General features: G+C 40.7%; 1 protein-coding gene across 1 annotated transcript; it reads left to right on the top strand.

The window, feature by feature from the left end:
* Positions 1-2187: 2187 nt before the first annotated feature.
* Positions 2188-19940, top strand: rbl1 (retinoblastoma-like 1 (p107)). Its single transcript, XM_033627570.2, has 22 exons — positions 2188-2461; positions 3693-3826; positions 4168-4371; positions 4688-4752; positions 5134-5262; positions 5662-5825; positions 6087-6151; positions 6302-6476; positions 7172-7338; positions 7707-7819; positions 7983-8086; positions 8492-8629; positions 8783-8947; positions 9076-9232; positions 9317-9541; positions 10729-10916; positions 11265-11441; positions 12081-12152; positions 12278-12365; positions 14272-14420; positions 14566-14730; positions 16154-19940. The coding sequence occupies exons 1-22, from the start codon at positions 2300-2302 to the stop codon at positions 16346-16348; spliced, it is 3201 nt and encodes a 1066-aa protein (XP_033483461.2). The 5' UTR covers positions 2188-2299; the 3' UTR covers positions 16349-19940.
* The last annotated feature ends 2886 nt before the right edge of the window (positions 19941-22826 follow it).

The following is a 22826-nucleotide window of genomic DNA, read 5'->3' as shown; positions in this document are numbered from 1 at the left end:
ATCTCATGTATGTATTCTAACAAACAAGCTTTTTATGTTGATGATTTAATAATTCCAGATTCACCCTGAGGACTAAAATTCTGTTCATGGAGGCTGCAGATGGGTGTGACTGACATCAGAGATAAAAGTAATCGTACTGAAGAAGAGTTGATTTCAGAATGTTAAGCTGTTATGTGCAAGAGGTGTTTTAGTGTTGCAGCTCAACTGCAGGAATGTTAAGTTAAAGTATTTTCTGTTGTTTGATCGCCTCATATTGAACAAACATGGAGGAACGTAACTACATGTAATTGAGTACTTTATTAATGTAAAACAAGGTCAATGTCAGACGGCCCAGACTGCATGTAAATTATACATAAATATGAAATCTGGAACACTTCTAATGAATAAAAAAATCATTTTGGAGGTATTATTTGGTTATTTTGCATTTTTTCTACATACACACTCACCAGCCACTTTATTAGGCACACCTTGCTAGTACTGGGTTAAACCCCTTTTACCTTCAGAACTGCTTTCATCCTTCATGGCATAAATTCAACAAGGTGTTGGAAACGTTCCTCAGAGATTTTGACACACTTTGGGCCCCTTAGTAAATTGTGATTCGCAACAGTCGCTCTGATGTAAAGAATAGAAAATTATAAAAAGTAAGAATAAGAGTATGAAATAGAAGATTGTAAATGTGAAGCATTAAAATAGAAATGAAAATGTATATTGAAATAAAAAATAAAATTAGAATGTGCATTATGCTACAGTGTTTAACACTAGTACTAAATTAAAATATGAAAAATGAAATATGCATCGTCATTGTGCTGAGGCTGTGTGAAAGTTAACTACAATATATACAGCAATAGAATAAACAAGACTACAATAAAAGTAAAAAGTATGCATGCAACTTTTTACCCAAAAGAATATAGCTCATCAAATGTAACCCCCTTGTAATCACCAATATTTTGATTGGTAACTATAATTTAATTACATGTATTTTTATTAGTAACTGTAACATATTACAACTACATTTAATTTGTAATTAAATTCCTGTATTAAGTTACTCCCCAGCACAGACAATGTGATCAGTACTTTTACTTGTAGTGGAGTATTTTTTACACTATGGTACCACTTTAAGCTACTTAAGTTTTATTTCTTTCTAACTTTAATTTTACGTAGTAAAGTACGGAAGCGTATTGCTGCCACATCAGGAAAAAAAATAATGGATCAGTATTACGTTATAACGTGAAAAGTTAATAAGTTTTTCATGTTATAACAATATATTTTCATGTTATAACAATATAGCTTCATGTTAAAATGTGATAACTTATATTGTAAGAACATGAAAAGTTTCACATTGTAACGAGAAACTTTTCACTCAGCTCAACTTTCACATAACGAGAAACTTTCATGTTTTTACAATATAAATTATGACGTTTTGTTACACAGCTCTATTAAATGGTGTATTCTGATTGGTCAGTCGCGGCATTCAGAGGTCTGATACTACTGTGTAATGACCGTTGCTATGTAGTCCAGCGTTGCTAGGGACGCTGCCCTGACAAGGAGATTCAGCCATTGCCGTCTGTGATTTTTTCTCTCCTCCCGATTTAATTTATAAATCACTAAAAATCGTATAATTAATCAATATTCTGTCTCAAATTATTTATTTAACTGATAATTAGCCGTGTAATAAGCGGTAACAACTCGGGAGTTATTTTCCCAGTATTCACCGGCTCATTATACATTATCCCTTACATAATGTATAAATATAAGTTATCACATTTTAATGTGAAAATATATTGTTTTAATGTGAAAAAATTCTTGTTAGTACGATAAACTTTTCAGGTTATAAGGTAATACTGACCCATTATTTTTTTCCCTGGTGTGGCAGCAGTAAGCTTCCGTAGTAAATGATCTAAGTACTACTGTTATTTGCTTTTGTCCATTTTATGTCGATAAAACTCGCCGAAAATTATTTAAAAATCGCTCAAACCAACGTTTTAAACGTTAGTCACTGTTGAATCGTGTCTGGTCGTGAAGGCAGCGGTTGCTTAGTAACGGTCGGCCGGCTGGAAGAAGCACGCGAGCAGGGGAAGGGGGTTGGGCGAACAGCTCACGTGGACCTGACGTTCCCCTCGCTTCTGATTGGTTACTACTCGGCGGTTTTCGCGCCAACGCGCTGCATTGTGGGGAGGGTTAGCGGAAGTCCGCCGGGTCGTGGGGGGAAGCTGTAGTCGTGTGTTGATGTTTTGGATTTTAAACTCAGGAGGATTTTTCTTTTCTGTAAAGTTTTTATAAAAGCGGACATTTTGTACGGATGCGGGGAGAAGAGTCGTCGGATTCAGAGTCGGGCAGGATGGAGGAGAGCTCGGTGCGGAGGAGTCTGGAGACGTTGTGTCAGGAGCTGAACATGGACGAGCAGACTGCCACTGAAGCCATGGAGAACTTCACTGCCATCTGGAACACATACACACTGGAGGTGAATCACGTCCCCTAACTATCCTCTGTTCAATGATCCAACATGATGGTCAGACACAGACTCACTGAAACATCACTAACTTTCATCGTGCTGTAAACTTCCTGTGGAGGGAACTGTGGAACACAAACACTGTTTGAAGGGTTTCAACTGACGTGTTCCTATTGTCTCATATTTTTAATTTAACCTACTTAATCACGTGAAATTATGTATCATTCAGTGACGTATTTATATCACCTGTAACAATCACAGGTTCACAGAGCCCAACATGATCACCTAGGATTGTTTACCTTCAGTGCTGGAAAGTAACTAAGTACATTTACTACAGTACTGTACTTAAGTACAATTTTTAAGGCGCGTGGACTTCACCCAAAGTCCTATAATGATGAGTGGCTTTATTTTGAGCAAAATAAAAAACAAAAACAAAATAAACAGACATGCTAAAATGGAGCAGGAAGTGTACACTTATATAATCCTTCCCCCTTCTCACTAATCATGTCTCATTTGAAAAGGAAATGGTCAACAACTGTCCCAAACTTATTTACAACCATTAATAAAGATAAATAAACAACAGTCTTAGATATTAAATACACAAACCTCATCTCAACCAAGCCCAAATAAATAAATAAACAACCCCCTCTTCATCTGCATACCTCCTATAAATAATTAGTTTGTACATCTTGTTAAAAGTGCTCGATAGTTGTGCTTTTCTTGAACTCGTTTTGTATTTTAGAAAATCTATTATCAAGTTAGCCGTCAGTTAGTTTACTGTGGATTTATAAATACAAAATGAATTGAGTAATTGTTTCAGGAAAGATCAGGTGATATATATAAATTTCAGTCTGCAGCCAATAAAATAAGGTGTATCTGAATAATATTTCCTTTTCAAAGTGGTGGTGAACAGATACTAATAATATGCTGATGTGACGGTACATTGTGCAGCCTGACAGGTCATCTTATGATCTTTTATGTTAAGATATTTATTTTTATTTCATTAGTCAAATACAGCTGAGTGACGACTCACTGGACCCTTATACAGCCTCATCAAAAAATAACCAGATACATATTCTGCAGCTCCATAATTGTGTATTTGTGATGTTTTGTTGTTACTGCCTGCAGCGTTTCATGCTGTTGTTGATGTGTACACGTTTTTGTTTGTGTGTTTGAAGTGGATCTTTGGCCTGTGAGCTTTCTGTTTATGCTGAATGAATTGTGTGTTCCTGTGTTTGTGCAGGGAGAGGTGGTCCACTGGTTGGCGTGTTCTCTGTATGCAGCCTGCAGGAAGGGCTCCACTCCCACAGTAGGTAAAGGGTTGATGGAGGGAAACTGTGTCTCCCTCACCAGGATCCTTCGCACCGCCAAACTCAGGTCAGTCCCTGTCGCCACGGCAATACAAAAAAAAAAAAACATCTGGCAAATCACAACACACCAAATAAACCTTTAAAGAAAAACTTCACCCACAAAATGACCTTTTTTTTCTTGAAAAACACCCCAAAGCGATTAATTGATTATCAAGATAGTTGCAGGTTATTTTTCCGTCAACCAACTAATTTTATGCTCAACTGGACCTGGCCTTTCCAGGTTTCACTAAAGGGTGTTTTAGTGTGATATATTTTTTGTTTCTGGAGCTTGTTTATGTTGTTTAAGTTTAGCAATAATGTTTTGGCTTTTTTATGTTGCCCTTCACACGTCTCTCCCTGTCCTCCCAGTCTGATCCAGTTCTTCTCCAAGATGAGGAAGTGGTCCGATATGTCCAACCTGTCGCAGGACTTCAGGCTGCGCGTGGAGCGGCTGGAGCGCAATTTTGAGGTCTCCACAGTGATTTTCCGCAAGTTTGAGCCCATCTTCATGGACATGTTTCAGAACCCTCAGGGTGGGGAGCCGCCACGACAGCCACGCAGCAGGAAACACAGGCACGACACACACACACACACACCCACACACACACACACACACACACACACACACACTTTTAAACTTGCTTCTTATTCTTCCTCTCGTCAGATACAATATTTGTCTTTGTTTGATCTCTGACCATACACACGCACACACACATGCTGCTAACCCTGAAGCAAGAAACACAAGAACAAAGATTTTATTCTCTCTGTCACATTAAGTCATTGTTTCTGAAATTGCTGCTCCTGGAGAGATGAGCCACCACACACACACACACACACACAGTCAACCCAACGCAGTCTAACCAAGTGTGTCTGTCCTCTGGCCCTGTAGGCGACTGCCCTGTCACATCAGCGATGTGTTCAAGTTCTGCTGGACTCTGTTTGTCTACACCAAAGGTACCAAGAAACAAAAACACACTGCTGAGCAACTCTAAGCTCTGTCATGGTTTTACTGATGTCAGTAAAGATGTTAAAAGTGACGCTTTGCTGTAGTTTTTAGTTTTAATAATGGACTTAACAGACCCCTTCATACCTCTAAATGATATTTGAATTGTTTAGTTTAGAGCTGAAACTAATGGTTATTTACATTCTTGATTAATCTGTTGATTATTTTCACAAAACTGAAGAAATTCCCTCAAGGTGTCAAGATATCACATTCACGAGAATGCAATGGATGGACGGACAACCACTAATACAACTACTACAACTAATTGTCGTAGCTCCTGTAAAGATGCAGATTACCTGTGTGTGACTTGTGATGTTTGTGTATTTGTGAAGGTAACTTTCGTATGATTGGTGATGACCTGGTGAACTCGTATCACCTGCTGCTTTGCTGTCTGGACTTGGTGTTTGGCAACGCTTTGCTGTGTGCCAACAGGAGGGACCTCATCAACCCAACGTTTAGAGGTAGGCTTTAGGATGTGTGTGTGAGGGTGAGTCTAGTTTTAGATCGACACAGTCGCCATTATCACAGCCAGGGCCCAAGTGTGTAAGGAGCAAATGTTCTTGAGCCCATCTGTGTCGAGTCTTAAAATGAGGTGTGTTCAGGCGCATTGCTGACATATTGCTATTTTGTGGCTGCAGACAGTGATCGCACCACTGACCAACAAAAAACAAGTTTAATGTCATTGGTTTTCCTGTAATTTAAAGGGCGCATTATTCAGATAGTAAGATGCAACTACATAGGCGGGTTCATCATAACGTGTACACTCTGCTTGTTGGTTTAAAAGCACACGGTACACACAAGTCTGTTTGTGTATTGGCATGTAAATAAATGTGTGTGTGTGTGCGTGTGTGTGTCTGTAGGTCTGCCTGCTCTGTACCGTGTTGACGGACACGTTTCACCAGATGAACCTCCTCCGTGTGTGTTGGAGAGGTTATGCGAGCTGCACGACGGACTGGTGGTGGAGGCAAAGGGCATCAAACAGCACTACTTCAAACCCTACATACTGAAACTGTTCCAGAAACAGGTACACACACACATACACACACACACACAAACACAGGTTTGTTTCCTGTATTTTTCAAAGTACCCTCCTGACTTTCTTCCTTCAGTCCTCATTCTTCCTTTGCTTTTTTCTTTTGGTTGAAAAATCTGCGCATATACAGGTGTACTTACTGTTTTTCTGATCTGCAATCCAGGTTTTACTTACGTTTTTCAAAGCAAACAGGCTAATTTTCATTTACCTGTTTTGTAAAGTCTTGTTTGTCTTAACCCCTCTTCCTCTCAGATCCTGAAAGGCGACGAGGACCATTTGACAGAAATGTTGGATCCTCAGAACTTCATTGATAACAAGTAAGCTCATCAGGGACCAAAGGTAGAGGTCACTTATCAGGAAAAGTCACTTTTTTCCACTCTGTCTGTAAATCTGTCCGACTGAATTAAAGTTACTTCTCTGAGATATTGCAGTGGTTAATGTTATGTCTTTGTGTGTGATGTTTACAGTAAAGCCATAAACCGGGAGTACGAGGAGTACGTGCTCACCGTGGGAGATTTCGATGAGCGAGTGTTTCTGGGAGCCGATGCGGACGAAGAAATTGGGACTCCCAGAAAAATTGTTCAGGAGCCATCTGCCAGCCAGACGTCTACTCAGAACCAGCTACAACAACATGTAGAGAAGGTACACACACAGGCACACACACACGAGTTTATCCACAGCAGCACTTTGTGGTGTCAGTCGATCTGATCAGAGCTCATCAGATCAGATTGATGGATGAGAAGAGCAGCTGCTGCAGAGGCAAATTAAAGCAAACCTTTAGACCTAGCATACTGTGTGGTTAAGTTTCACTTTCACTGCACCTGGCGGTCTTCTGCTTTCTGTGCCAGGAGTACGCTCCGCTCTCGAAAAGTGTGGTGCAATGAAAAACAAAAAAGTGTGTTTTTTAAAAGTGCTCCTAATGAATGGTCCAGCTCCAAAAATAAAACATGTGTGTGGCAGCAGCTGTTATCATGGCAAGTCATCACAAATAAATATGTGGGAAGCCCTGCGCCAACCACACACACACACACACACACACACACACACAGATCTGGTAACAACATGCACAGACGGTGTATATACCAACATTAAAGACTTATAATATCCTATGTTTTTGTTATTGTCAACAAATTCCACGAAAGCGTCAAAACCAGCACTGTTTTCTGTCTGCCTGTGGCTCTTCACTCCAAGCCCATTGTTCCCTGCTGAAAACACAATACATAGTTTACATTTTTTTAAAGTCTCAGACACAGTCAACAACTTGTGGAGAAGAAATATAAAAAAAACAGCTTTATAGAGACACACTGATGGTATAAACTCTCCCACTGTGTCTGCAGTCAGGCTCTCTCGCCCCCTCCACCCCTCTGACCGGACGAGTTTACCTGAAGGAGAAGGATCTGCTCGTCACGCCCGTCTCCTCGGCGACACAGAGCGTCAGCCGGCTGCAGAGCATGGTGGCCGGGTTGAGGGCGGCGCCCAGTGACCACCTGATGCAGATCTTCAAGTCAGTTCCTCTTTTTGTCTCTTTGTGCTTCTTGTCTTGTTTGTTGCAGTTCAGCAGCGTCGAGCGTCACCGGACCAGGATGAAGTCAAGTAAAGTGGAGGAAATTATGATGGAGTAGGAAAACAGTGGAGTGGAGCAGATGAGACTGCGTTTGATTTGAATTCTGAAAAACTGTAGTAAAAGATTAGAAGAAAAAAACATTGATTATACTTACATGATTGTCACAATTTAAGCTGCAATGATTCGATCAGTTAGTTGAGTGACAGAAACTATTTTGGTAATCGAATAATTGTTTTAGTAGTTTTTTAAGCAGTAACAGTGAAACATTACCCTCCATGGTGACAGTGTGTTCTGTGCTGTGATTGAAGGTCGTGCTCCAGAGATCCCACAGAGTCTATACTGGGCAGAGTGAAGACACTGGGACAAACATTCAAAGAACATTATACCAGCGACTCAGAGGACATGCCTGGCTCTCATATAGGTAACACACACACACACACACACACATAACTGCTTCAACCTACCTAAGTCAGCTCATGAGAAGATTTACTTCTCTCACTGAATGCTCCGACAGCAATATGAAATTTAAATCAAATTACAGTACGTAACTTAACGTGTGTTTTACCATTTGTCTTTTGTTTCAGACTTTGCAGAGAACCGACTGAAGCTGGCTGAGATCCTTTACTACAAGATCCTTGAGAACGTCATGGTGCAGGAGACCAGACGGCTGCAAGGCAAAGACATGAGTGTAAGCAGCAGCCACATGTGTGTCACAGTTTAAACTCAAGGTCCACTTACCATTTACGAGCCTATCTAAGCTTTCTAAAGCCCCGTTTCCACCAAACAGTTTCTGTATGATACCATTGGAACCAAAAGTGACACTTCAGACATGGTACCTAGACCCTAGCGTTTCCACCGCAGACAGTCCTCTTACATGTGGGCGAAGTTGTTGTCACTCACTGCTCCGTCCAGCACTCACTGTATTTTATTTAATCGTTATAAAAAATTTAAAAAAGCCCGAAACTCTGCTTTCCTTCTTGTTTCATCAGACGTCTCCAGATGTGTTTTATTTGTTTGTTGCCACATGAAGTTTTTTTGTAATTGTACTATAGGCTTTTTGGTACTTTAGGTAAATATAAATCTGTGTGTTTAGGTGTTATTGGAGCAGGATATCTTCCACTGTTCCCTGATGGCGTGTTGTCTGGAGGTGGTGTTGTTCTCCTACAGCTCCCAGAGAACCTTCCCCTGGATCATCAACATCTTCAAACTCTCCCCGTTCTACTTTTTTAAGGTAACACACACTCATAACATACACACTTTTACAACTTAAAACAACCATTGAAATCCTTTCAAATTCTCATTTCCTTCTCTCCTGTGTCTGTTTGCCTCCGTTCATGGAGTAGTTTGAATATGAATATAACTGTATTTCTTTAACTGTGTGCAGGTGATTGAGGTGTTTATCCGCTCTGAGGAAGGCCTGTCCAGAGACATGGTGAAGCATTTGAACCTGATCGAGGAGCAGGTTCTGGAGAGCAGAGCGTGGAGCGCAGACTCTGCCCTGTGGAGCGCCCTGCAGGCTGCTGGGAACAAAGTCCCCACAGTGGAGGAGGTCAGCAGGAAACACACAAACTTTCCTCCTTTTCTTGCTACTTCGTTTCTTTGTTTTTGTTTTGATTATTTCATCTTGTCCCACTTTCTGCCCTCTCATTAACTTTCTCTCCTCATCTCTCTCTTAAGGTGAATTTTTCCTCCAGTCTTGACACTGGTTCTGGTCCTGGTTCTGGTCCTGGTTCTACCAGTGGAGGTCAGTCCCACCTGCCTCTGGTCGCCCTCTCCCCCATCATCCACCCCCGCATCAGAGAGTTCAGGTCAGGCCTGGGCAGCGCACGTAAAGGTGAGTGTTCAGGTGTTACGGTACATGTTTTTTGTTGTTACAAATGAGCTTCGATCAACTTTGTTACCCGTTTCCATCTTCCAGATGTGCCTCCCTCCCCGCTGTCGGTCCACGACAGGTACAGCTCCCCAGCGGCTGGCAGCGCTAAGCGGCGTCTGTTTGGCGACGACCCTCCGGCCACGACATCAGGAGTGGCTCCAAGCTTGAGTCCAATGTCGTCACCAGCCAAAAGGTTGACGTTTGGCTCGAGCAGCACCCTGAAGATCAGTCAGGGCTCCCAGGCCACCGTCCTGAGTATCCCACTGCAAGGTAGATGACACATTTACACGTTTTACATCACTGAACACAAAGAATATAAAGGAGATGCCTTCAAAAAACATGACTGCAAACGAAGACACTTTATGTTAATGTGATGGCCGTTTAATTTCTCTGGCTCATGTCTGAATAAGCGCGCTGTCACCTTTAGGTAAAAGTCATGATGTCAGTCACACCTTTCCATATCACTTTGAACATAACAAAAGCCTGAACTGAAGCTGTCAAGTATTAGGGCTGCCCAAGACTAAGAATTTTCTACTCAACCAATATTCGTCATTTAGGACCATTAGTCGAGTAGTCACCCACATGTTTACGATATTAATGTATGCACGTCACACACTGAGCGAGCCGCCTGTTAATGATGCTGTGGGCTAATGGGCATGTAGCTACTTCCATGTTTCAGATGATACGTCATGTTTGTAGTCGACCAATGAAGATGAGTTTACATATCACCTTGGGTTCGTCCTTCACCTTCTCAAAATGATCCCACACTTTGGATTTCCTGCCCGACATGTTATTAACTAGCCTGTGGAATAACCGCAGGTACCAGCCCTGGAAATTAGGTGCCGTACACATGCTGCATCTTTAACCACCTGGAAAACACAAGGTCATGCGTTGGGTGCTACTCATTTGCCTTTTTTGTGCCAGCTTGGAAGAAAAAACATGGAAGAATAGGGTCCAGGTTGAAAAATATTCACAAACTCAGGACTTTAAAGATTTTCCAACGTGCAGAAAGCCACTCAGCTACTCTTCAGTGTAGTAGCTTTGTTTTCCCCCTCGCCATAAAAAGAAGACGTTTTGTGGGCGTTCCCATGAACACCGACTGCATGTATGTGATGACCATCGCTTTGTCACATTATCAGGATTTTTTTTAAATGCAGATGAAACATGAAACTTAATGTATATCAACACTGGAAATGTCTGGATAAACCTGAAAGTTTGTCATGCAGCCTCTAACTGGCAGAACTGTTTGTGCTCTCTGCATTAAAGTCAAGTGTATCTGTGTTTTAATGATCATCAAATCAGATCAGAGCATTCAACAAAGCCCTGTAAATAACGAGTTCCGGAGTTAGTGCCTTTCTCTGAAGCTGTACATGAATCAGACTCTGACCCTGACACACTGAATCAAGTGCTCATAAAACAAGTTTATCTTGCTGACAGCTGTGTGTGAATGTTTCCAGGTATGAATAACGACCGCACCATCACACTGATCCCGGTTCAGCCGTGTGACTCCTCTGGCACCATCACTGCTCAGTTCCTGCTGACCGCCTCCCCGAGCCGCGCCGCCACCGCACCCGCAACCTCCGACGCCCAGACAGGAATGGGACGGCCACGTCGCACTGGATCACTCGCGCTGTTCTTCAGGAAGGTAGAAAACCTTTATCATCATCATCGTTTATTGTGGATGTGATTTCATTGACTTGGCGTAGCATAAATAGAGGTTGTTGTATGTTGTAAGGATCAGATTTTAAAGCCCTGTAAAGGGAGATTCATGGGCTCATGAATGACATATACTGACATGGACTTCAGGACTTTCAAGACTAATTTTTTGTTTTCTTATTTTTTCTCTGGTTCTGTGAATATCTGTAGTATGTTTTGTGTTAATGAATGAATGCAAAAAATATTTCCACACATAAAATACAAAAACGTCCGGTGGTGTTTTCCTGCACTTGTTTCATGTTTCTGACCAGCTCATCTCCTCCGTATCTGTCTCCAGGTGTATCACCTGGCCAGTGTACGTCTGAGGGATCTGTGTGCGAAGATGGACGTCCCGTCGGAGCTGCGAGGGAAAATCTGGACGTGTTTCGAACACTCTCTGGTCCACTGCACCAGTCTGATGAAGGACAGACATCTGGACCAGCTGTTGCTGTGCAGCGTTTACATCATATCCAAAGTGAGAAAGCTTCACATTTAATAAAGAACATATGTGACCATGTTTTAAAGAACAGTGTTGCCTCACAGGGAAACATGTTTCTGGCAGCATAACACGGTTTTTAATTTATGAATCAGAAATGTTTTCCTTGGAGGGAAATCATTTTTTTGGCAGTTTCCCTGAATACTCTTTCTCTGTTGAGCAGAAAACCTCACTGTGTCAGTAAAGAAGTATTTCACTGCTTGAAAGATGGTCTTTTCATAAAATGGGTCTGTCTGTAAAGTAGAAAGATGCAAAATTGGTGCTACATGAGCAGACAAAGTTTGATGGTGCTAGGTGAGCTAGCAGTAGGTGCATGCTTCATGATTTCTGGAAAGAAGCATTGCTGTCAAGTTTATCAAACATATTTTTTTTGCTGCTTCGAGCACCACAAGCCGAGTGTTATCTGGGTTCATTATATCGGGGAAAAGACCGATATCTCCAACACTCAGCCACTCACACCAAAACAATGTAGACTGATAAACAGCTCTACAGGTAAAAGCAGTCATATGTTTTTTTTAATTGGGGTGAACTGTTGCTTTCAGAAATCAGCTGGCTGAGTGAAGTTGACCTGTGCATGTAAATGTTTTAATTTCCTGTCATTTTTTTCCTTCCTTGCAGATCACCAAAGAGACGCACACCTTCCATGACATCATGAAGTGTTATCGCAGCCAACCACAAGCCAGCAGCCATGTGAGAGACACACACACGCACTGCACTTTACAGGGACACACCACTGTATACCATGATAGAACAACAATTTACAAACCAACTTACTTTACTTTACTTTGTGTGTGTGTCTGTGTGTGTGTGTGTAGGTATACCGCAGCGTGTTGCTGCGTCACACTCCCAGAGAGCAGGTAACTGATGAGAACATGGAGGTGGATCCTGTTTCAGGTGGCGAATGTAAGAAACAGACACACATCCTTCATAAACACATTGAATGTAAAGATGATGGTCTGTTGTTAACTTAGAGCAGCTTTTTACACAGATGGCGCTATAGAGCTGCGACAAAGTCCCTTCTTCATGCTGCCTTTGCATTTTTACACAGAACCAAATGACCGCTGCATCATGCCACTCCTGTGTGTGATTTTAACACAGCATTCACAGCATTAGCCTCTAGCGTGACATATATGCACAGGCAGCACTTTGTCAACAGTAACAATGGCAATAAAATCATTTACCTTTCCTGTTATATAGCATCTGATCTTGTCCTCAGCTCGGAGGGTAAGGAGTTCCCAGACCTCATGGTTTTCCCTCTTTGCAGACATTTTGACTTAGCTTCTTTATGCTACCAGCTACTTTTTAAATCCTCCACTGTGGGATACACGAATAACATGTCATCAAAGTGTCACACTCGTGCCACCCATGATTTACCAACCATGGCTTAAAGGCAAGAAAACTCTGCCCCCCCATACCACGATCGTACCTTATATACACAACAACAAGGCAGCATAACAGCTCGATATTCCGGCCTTGAACAGGCAGTGTAAAAGATGCTACTGAGATGCGGTGCCAGCTAAACCATTATTTTGGTTTGGGTGGTGTGCACTCCTCTCTTGTGTTACACGTTATATTTTTCTTGAGGTTTTAAGACGCAAGCATAAGTTAAAATATTCTAAACTTTTCAGCGCAGGGCACATTGCTCATCAGTGTCACACTTGGCTCAGTATGCCAAGACGTTTATGAAGCTGCTGTAGCGACACGCCTTGAGCACAACACTCTTTTAATAAAGTAAGCAAGTAAACTTAATTTATATAGCACCTTTCCGAGGTAAAAACCACAAAGTGCTTCACAGAAGTTAGAACAATAACAAAGAAAACAAAACACAAAGTATAAACATAAATGCAAAGATGCATAGATATATGAGAAAAAAAAACACAATTAACCAAATGCCAGTTTAAATAAAAGAGTCTTTAAATGCATTTTAAAAATATCAACAGAGTTTAAACAGCGTAGTGAGAAAGGCAAAGCATTCCACAGTCTGGGAGCTACTGCTTGAAATGATCTGTCACCTCTGGTCCTAATAAAGCACTGTCTCCTTTCACTGGTTAAAAACAGTTGCTTGTTTCATCTTGAGAACTGAATTTTACCTCTTTGTTGCACTCTTGTTGGTCACTGTAATCACTTTGTTAACAATATTTAAATCCTCAGGCCTTCATCAGGAAAAAATGATTTGAATTCAATTTTTTTTATATGAATGTAGATGATCTGTGGTTCTATCAATTTTTATGTTTTGTGATTTTTTTTTTAGGATAAAGAACAGATACAAGTCAGAAAAAAGTAAATCTGAGTAGCAAAACATGGTCTTTCTTCTTCTCTGTCCCAAGTATCATCAAGCGACCACTCGAGACTTATCTTCCAGCTTCCAAACGTTGGCCACACATAATGACTTTCAATTGAAAATGTTGATATTTAGATTAATTCAATCCACTGAGCACAGCAGAGATTCAATTTCCAATTATTTTCATTATCTATCTTACTATTATTTTGTCTAGAAATGTGAAATTTCCTATCAGAATATCCCGCATATGAAGTGATGTACAAAACCTGAAAATATTCACTGAAATGTAGGGTTGAGAAAAGCAGCAAATTCTCACATTTGTTTTTGCCCAAAAAAGGGTCTTAAAGTGAGTAATTAATTATCGAAATAGTCACAAATGAACTTAATGCAGTGGATTAATTGACTGATCAGAAAAACCCAGCAGGATCCAGTATGGTGATGTCCTGGCATCAGAGAAGCTGGAGCCGACGCGTTTGGTAGTTTCATCTGATTAATAACTAATAACAGTTGATCCATCTTTGTCTTCAGCTGCAGAGAAAACCATTCAGGTCTCAGGAGAAGCGAACTCTGACCAATCAGGGGAGGAGGAACGTGGTGACCTTATCCAGTTCTACAACAATGTCTTCGTCCTGAAGATGAAGGGCTTTGCATTGCGATACGCCACCCATGACAACCGGGTACGACATGATAACCCACAGCAGAAAACTGGGTTCACTATAATGAAATTAGTACAATGCACTTACATAATTTGACTGTGAACGTGTGTGTGTGTGTGTGTGTGTGTGTGTGTGTGTGTGTGTGTGTGTGTGTTTGATCCTCCAGGCAGATGCTCCCCCGCTGTCTCCGTTCCCGTCTGTCCGGGCTCAGCCTCTCTCCCCTCGCCGGATTTCTCAGAGACACTCGCTGTATGTTTCCCCTCACAAGAACTCTGCAGCCTGCCTCACACCCAACTCCTACACGTACAGGATCAACAGCAGCCCATCTAAGGCAAGAACACACACACACGCACACACGCACACACACACATCTGAATACAGTGGAGGGTTTTTTGGAAACTGCTTTTTGTATTTTAAAAATTAGTGCCTGCAAGTTCTGGATAAGCCTCTTTGTCTCGAGGCTGTAAATGTCATGGTTGTGAATACTGAAGTGTAACATTTGAGTTGTTGAATTGGGCTTCAAGCTTCAAGGTGAGAAATTAAAGTTAGCAGAAATATATTTACCTCAACACCAGAGAGAAACAGCTTTTTTATTAGGAATAAAAGCTTTTGTTTTGTTTGTTTTTTCCCTAGTTAATGCAACACTCAGCACTTCCTCCATGTTTTTCGTTTCAACAGTCACTCTGCTCAGTCGATCAGTTTGTGGATTGATTGATCAGAGCTTATTAGAGCATGGATTAGAGGAGCAGCTCCTGAGAGGCAAGAAGAGCAAACTGTTAAGCCCAGTTCAGACCAAAGATTTGCGACGAGATGAAACCATTTTAGAACGTTGCAGAGAAAGTTGAACTCAGCAGTGTGAACTGGCCATCTGAGCTCGACTCAGGCCGGCTGATGGTGTCACCTGCAACTCAGCTGGTCAGATTATCAGAGGCTGGTTTTAAAACACGTCACCTGTTTCAACAGCCAATCAGCTTGTAGTGAAGTCCGCTGGTCAAGTTAAAATGACTGCAGACGGCGTGTTCACTTGCTGCGGCAGGTGCTCAGTCCCTGCCGAGCCCTCTGTTTCTGTCTCAAGTGGGCTGGTGTCGGACGGTGGGGCGCTGCTGCTGCTGCTCGCTGTATGTGCTTATGCCCGCTCTCGCACACGTTTCCTCATTGACAAAGTAATTGGTGCTGCTTACTTACGTTATTGAGGCCTATTTATCATGAATACAGTCAATCTGTTGCTTGTTTTAAGTTTTTTGTCCTTTCATCACCACTACAAATGCAGCTGCAGCCAGTAGCTCACTATCACTATCCTCATTCATATTTTAAGAAGCTACAAATTATATTCAGCCACAAAATAAGTCTGAAAATCTGAAAATCAGAGCAGAAGTACAGAGAGTTGTTGCATGGAGATGATACACTGTCTCATCTAGTTGCATTGGTGTGAACCAGAAGGTTTATAGAACGATGCGTTGCAAGTAGTTGCCTGTTTCAACTCTGATCCATCTGTGCTCAGAGTTCCCTCTGCACTCCGAGAGTTTGGAGCATGAAATTAACTGTTCCCACAGGCTCCACGTAAAAGGTCCAGCTCCAGAAATGGAAAATCAGCATGTGGCAGCAAATGGTGATATTGTATCAGGCTGCTACTAATAAATGAATGTGTGGGACACCCTGAATCCAAAATATATAAATAAGGTGCCATAAATCTAAAATATATGTTATTAATTAACCGTGTCTTTCTTCCTCTTCTGTCTCGTCCCTCCATCCAGGAGTTATCCGACATAAACCGGATGATCCGTCAGGGCTCTGTGAGCAGGAAGAGGGCCTTCACCATGGAGGGGGATGTGATGATGTCGTCATCCTGTGACTCCCCCAGTAAGAGGGCGTGTCCGGAGAACGGCAGCAGCCCAGACGTGCTACTGAAGCGTCTGCAGGACGTTGTGTCCGAGCGGCAGAGTCACTGACGGGCTGACAGAAGGAGAAATGCGTGAAACATTCAAGTAACTTTCATTACAGAACAGTTGCTGATGAAACAAGACATTAAGAGTCTTTTTTCATCACTGATGTCCGTTTGATTGTGACGTTTTATATATTATGACCTGAGGGTCATAGAACCTGAGCAGAACATAATGGCACAATTCATGCCATTTTATTTTATCCCTATAATTCCTCTTTGTAGCATTGTCAAAACCTCAGAAATTGGACTTTGGCACCAATAATAATATCTACAATGTGATATTTGAACCATATCAGGAATCAAAACACAATCTGTGACACGCCACACCTGTTTCACCTTTTCACCTTAGAAGACTTGTTGACTTTAGCTGAACTGTTTGACTCTTTAGAAGTCTTTTTTAAGTTTTGTAAAAGTCTTTTATAAAAGTATCTTTAACTTAACTTTCTTTAAGTTAACTTTTATCCCACAAATGCAAATGTTGTACCATTGTTACACAGTCAAGAGTGTCATAACTCACAGGTTGCAGCTGCTAGATGACAGCACAGACAGGTTTTTCAGACTTCTGTTACTCTTTAAAGGATGGTTTCACATTTCTTTCATTTTTTATGTTGAAAAGTTAAAAATACCACAGTGGCCTGAATATAATAAGACTGATTATGAGATCATTTTTTGTTGAAATATAGTTATTGAAAATAGGAAGGTTTTCAGGGGATACTGTAAAGAGAGCTGTCCTCCTGTGAAACATGAAATACTTACATTACAGCAGAATGTAAATCCCACAGTTGTGAATCTTGTCACGTACTCAGTCTCTCTCCTGTCGGACTCTTGAAGCTGTCTCAACTATTTACTCTGGAAATTTTTCAGTCTTTCTGAGCTCCTCATTATCAAATTCAGCTGTGATTTTTGGCAGCTTGATGGACTGTTTCTGCCATGAGGATGTCAGGAGACACTTTTGACTCGATTTCACTTTGCAGGAATTTTATTTCCACTCTTTGGTAGCAAAACACAGAAACTTTCATAGGTTAGGCTAAACTAGCTGAGCTCCTACAGCCCTCTATGAACTGACATTAAGAAACTCTGTCTTAGCAACATTAAAACCTGAATTATAGTTGAGCGCTCGGCACTTTTGATGTATGGCTCAAAAGACATGGTGTATTTCAACAGAAAAAAGTGTCAACTTCCTTTCATGTCGTGCACTTGAAGAATTTTATGTCGTGTCCACCTTCATATTTTGTTGTGCGACGTGATTGGTAGTGTTACTAACATCGCCATAGAGATAGTAGTTTTAAATCCACACAGACTCTGACCTGCACTCAGCATCCTACATCATCAGTGCTATATCATAGGCAACTGGACTTGCTTGAGTTTCTTGAAGACATTTCGCTTCTCATCCAAGAGGCCTCTTCAGTTCTACGGGGCTGTACATTAACCACCTTGAAAACATGAGGTCATATCCTATTTACCTGAAATCCTGAGTGCAGAGCTGATCTTCTTCCAGGAGCTGTTTATAAGTGTATTGATATATCATCTGTCAGACAGATGAAAAGCTCTGGCAGCCCTGCACCAAAATTATCAACTTCTCCTCCATATTTATCACAGACTAATATTTACGGAAGAAGAGAGAGACATCTGTCGGCTGTGATTGGTTGTTCCTCGTCACATGACATGCAATGCGTGCTGCTGCATGTTGAATTCGGTTTATCTCAGGGTGCAGCTGTCACGCCTTGAAAAACAGGTGCTCAGGAACGCCTACGTGCTGCAGCGGCGTGGCTCTGGTGTTTGTGCACGCATCCCGTGCGTATACATTGAAAATAATTAATTTGAGGGCGCAAAAGATGCGGCATGTGTACGGTCCCAAAGGCATCGTCAGTCATTAAGAACTGGAGAAGCTTCTTGGATGAGAGATGAAACGTCTTCAAGAAACTCAAGCAAGTCCAGCTGCCTATGATATAGCATTTACTTACTTCATCGACATGACCCTCGGCTGGCTGTGTTTTTACCAGGCTGACTGACAGCAGACATTTACTCAACCAAAATATTCTCATGTCAGTGCCACAGGAGGAAATCAGCAGTGTTTGTATTTACTTATTCTTTGAAATCTGCAGCTCACAGACTGGGGGCTGATCAAACCAGACATATATGGTAAAAACGTCAAAACACAGATACAACTGGATATTTAGGTGATTCAAACAGCTGTCTTTGTAGATTGTGCTTCACTAAACAAGACAGAAATACACTCAAAGTGTCCCTTGTTACCACGGAGATGACTTAAAACCAATCGCAGAAGCATAAATTGAAAATGATGTACGATGATTTAATTTCTGTGGAGCGATACGTTTTGACTGCCCTATCATAAATTGGGCTTATAGCTACAAACAGCCCATAATTCAGCAGAAGGTACTCCGTGTATTCAGTCGGATATCTGCTCCTGTTGATTACAAAAATGTTTTACAATATAATACAACCCACTGTTTTATAACATAGTTTCCAGTGAAATATAATGTCATGTCTTATTCAGGCCAGTGTGGTAGAAACTTTTATTAAAACCCAGCGTTGAATGGAGATATTTCACAGTGGTACTGATGTTTCCCACAAAGAAGAAAACACTCAACACTTTCATTTTATTTTAAGCTTTGCATCTGATGACCTTCAGCAGGCATTTTCATCTTCTTTCATTTTACTGATGAGAAACCAGAATTTAGGTTGCTATAACAACAGTTCAGCGCACATGTTGTTTTTTTAGACAGGGTGAAAATCAAACATCTTGCCCCTGGCAGTGTTCGCTGTTTCCTGCCAACACAAATAAATAAATACATATACAGTATTAAAAATTTAAAGTCCAAGTTGTAAAAGGTAAAAACTCAGATATCAGATATCAGAGACTGAGAAGCCTGAGGTCGATGGTTCGATTCTCGTTCTCAAACAGAAGTTGAAGCTTGTTGCTCTTCATCAGGTCGAAATATATTTGAAAGAAAAAATTTAAAGTTTTCAACCTTAAACTTGTGTAAATAGTTTCCTTTAACAGGATTTGCCAAATCAAGCTGTATTGTACATTTTCTAGTATAAACATGTCTTCCACTACTATATTTTCAGAGGTCTCTAGTTTTTATAGAGATTGTATTGCTGAGGGAAAATAATTCTTTTACTCACTACTTCTAACTGTTTCCTTTTAACTTTCGTTTTTGTGGTTATGAACCATTGATTGTTGTAAAATGCTGTAATAAAAGGCAATAAGAGTGCTCGATTGAAGCAGCATTTTTGTATGTTGAGTGTGTAGCATCTACACATCAGTTTTATTGAATTTAACATTTTAGAAAACAATCTAACAATTTAACATCTTCCGTTTTGTTCACACCTGGTTTGCTAAAAGCACAGTAGCAAAGGAGACGGAGAAAAACTAACCACTTGTTGTAAAATGCAAATTAAAAGTGTAGCTTTTGTTCCCAGACGGCTTAAAAAAGTACAGTAATGGAAATGAATCTGAAAGCAGGGAAAGCATTTGTGTCATTTTTGTAACTTTTCTGATTTCTTTCCAACCAGTAAATTTGTATTTTCTACAAACTGTCAAAGGTTTTGTAAAATAAAATGTACTTTGAGCACTTTGGGTTCATTTGTGTCCCTCATGTCTGCACAAATTTCTCTTTATTGTATTTATTGTATTTGCTGTTTCAAAGCTCCAACATAGGATTAGAGTTTAGGTCGAAAAATATTGAATCAGTTTTATATTTCAGATTTGAAGTTCAGTCTTAAAAAATCCACTAGATGGTCGACCTGGATCGATATATTAATTCAGTGGCCAATTATCCAACATCATTGATGCAAAGTGAAAACATAAACATATTGTCATCTTTACAGGGGTTCCTATTGTCATGGAAAACCCTGAAAAGTCCTTGAATTTTGTTGTGTGTGTTGACATTGTCACAGTAATCTTCTGTGGAAAGAAAGAAAGAAATTTATTTTCTGATGCTGTCGATGTAATGTCGCTGTAATATGAGTTGACGTGTCGTTTTGTTTACCATCATACGTTTCTTCAATTTCTGTTTGAATAGTTTAAATCTGATATGTTGGGGGAAAAATGTATGAGTTCTTGAAAATTCGTGGAAAAGTTTTGAAATCTTGTCTTCAAGATATGTCTTGATTTTGCCGTGGCACTCCTGTGTTACCTTGCCCCTGGCGGCCTCGCACCAGGCAGCCAAGATAAAGATAATGAGGATATTTCCTGATATTGTCTCATATTGATCGCAGGTCCCTGAATTGAATTGAATCGAAATCATGTTGTGGTGGACTTTGTGATATCAGCAAGTATCATGTTGACCAAAGACCCGATATAACATCACATCAATCGACATATTTATCAATTTACAACCCCACTGAATGGACCACGAGGTGAGATCGTTTGCTTTCTCAACTTTGTATATTGACTTTTTGTTGGCCTAAAATTATTCGTGTTTTGTCTTAAAAAAACTGAAGGGTGGGATATTATATACTCACCATGTGTAAGTTTTAATTAGATAAGATAACTTTAACAAAGTAATATCCTTTGGAAAATGTTATGAAACAGTTACTGCCTTTACTGATTTGTGAATTATTATTTTTTGTACTTCTAAAACAGATGGTCTGGACAAAATATTCCACTCGTTACTTAAAGCTTGTTTCATTTTAATCATTTTAATGTGTCTTGTACATTTTGTATATTTTGTGGTTGTTGGTCACATCTGTCCGAAACATGGTGGACTCTGTGGAAGGTGGAGGATAACTCGCTCCGTGTGTAGATGTAAAGTGCTCATTTGAAGGTAACAAAAACACAATGATTCTTATTTTCAGGTGTTTGTACACTAATGTAAAAATAATTAGGAATATTATATTCCACTTCTACTAATGTATCCCCCTAAATCCGACACACTGGACCTTTAAATGAGCAGATTATGTAGTTTAAAACCTGCACTAATTGATTTTTTGATCTCCTACCAGTGGGACATACCCGGGACACCTCTAACAGGAGGCGCCCAGGAGGATCCTGATCAGATGCCCGAACCACCTCAACTGACCCACGAAGGAGCAGCGGCTCTACTCCGAGCTCCTCCTCCTATCTCTAAGGCTGAGCCCAGCCACCCCACGGAGGAAACTCATTTCGACCGCTTGTATCTGCAACCTCATTCTTTCAGTCACTACCCAGAGCTCATGACCATAGGTGAGGGTTGGGATGTGGCCACTTCTTGGCAGTGCAGCAACGTATATGATATATTACGTGACGTATTATCTGTCGCCTCATTAAGTTCCTATGGCGATCATGTTAGGAAATGGTCACCTGTATGCACACATCGACATCAGAGACACTTTTCACATCATAAAAAGTCATTTCATCCCTTGTTTTTATAAAAAATATTGATTATATGTGATCCTCCTGCTGAGGACTCTCACAGAGAGAGAGGTCCCGTACATAATACATCCTCTTGGGCTTTTATCACCCAGTTACCATGGCAATCCTGTCAGTCTCCATCCCTGCCACCTGAATCTCACTGAGCTCGTCTCTCTGTTGACATTTCATTTTCCCTAAAAGATACCAGGACAGTTTTTATTTATGAGTCTGACCCCCACATACTAATGTAAATATGAAATATCACATTTAATTCTCAGTATTTTGCCGAAAAACTAATTTCAGGCGATGTTGATAATATTGAAGATCAGACCTCAGCTCTTTTTCTTTCATTCTTATTTTCTTAAAACATCAATATCATAATCAGCTCTCCTGTTTGCTGACTAAAATGTACCTGCAGGCTACTTGTGTTACAGATTCTGTTTCCTCTCTGTTTTGTGTGAGTGTGTGATTGGACACTGGTACATCAAATTCCTGTTGGTCCCACACTCATTTATTACCATGACGACACGCCTCTTTAAACTGTCTCAGTGAATAAAAGTAATGTGTCCCTCTTATGATGACTCACTCAGGGACGCAGCAACATGTGGAGGTGCAAAGTGTTTTTCTCTGGCTGCTGATGAATAACAGAGATGATTTGTATTTCAGCAGTGGCCTTATTATTAAAGTCTGTCCATTCCCAACACGGGGACCTCCAGGGGTCTTTGGTTTTTTTTAGAGAACTCTACAGTGAGATCACAAATAAAAATAAGTAGGGCTGTCAAGCAATTAAAAAATTATTCTAATTAATTACATGCTCTGTGACTAATGAATCTAAATGAATAGCATACATACACAGTATTTAGAAAATGTCAACTCCAATGAATTTTGCAAACAATTCAATGTCCCCCCTGTCCTCTACCATTGAAACTGGTCTGCAGTCCATTTTGCAAGGGAGTTAGTTAGTCGGTCACAGTTAGACTTACTCAGTTTGCTTCTGAACGCCTGGTCGAGTGTGACTTGACGAGGCTGGCTGCTAACACTAGCGTCAGAGCTCTGACTTCCAGGTTCACTGCTAAATGCTTTGCGTTGACATGATATTTCAGGCTTGAAGCACTCAACAGTTCCA

Source organism: Epinephelus lanceolatus, chromosome 1 (genome assembly GCF_041903045.1).
Source record: "Epinephelus lanceolatus isolate andai-2023 chromosome 1, ASM4190304v1, whole genome shotgun sequence".
Lineage (NCBI taxonomy): Eukaryota > Metazoa > Chordata > Actinopteri > Perciformes > Serranidae > Epinephelus > Epinephelus lanceolatus.
This window is presented reverse-complemented; position numbering and strand designations above follow the sequence as displayed.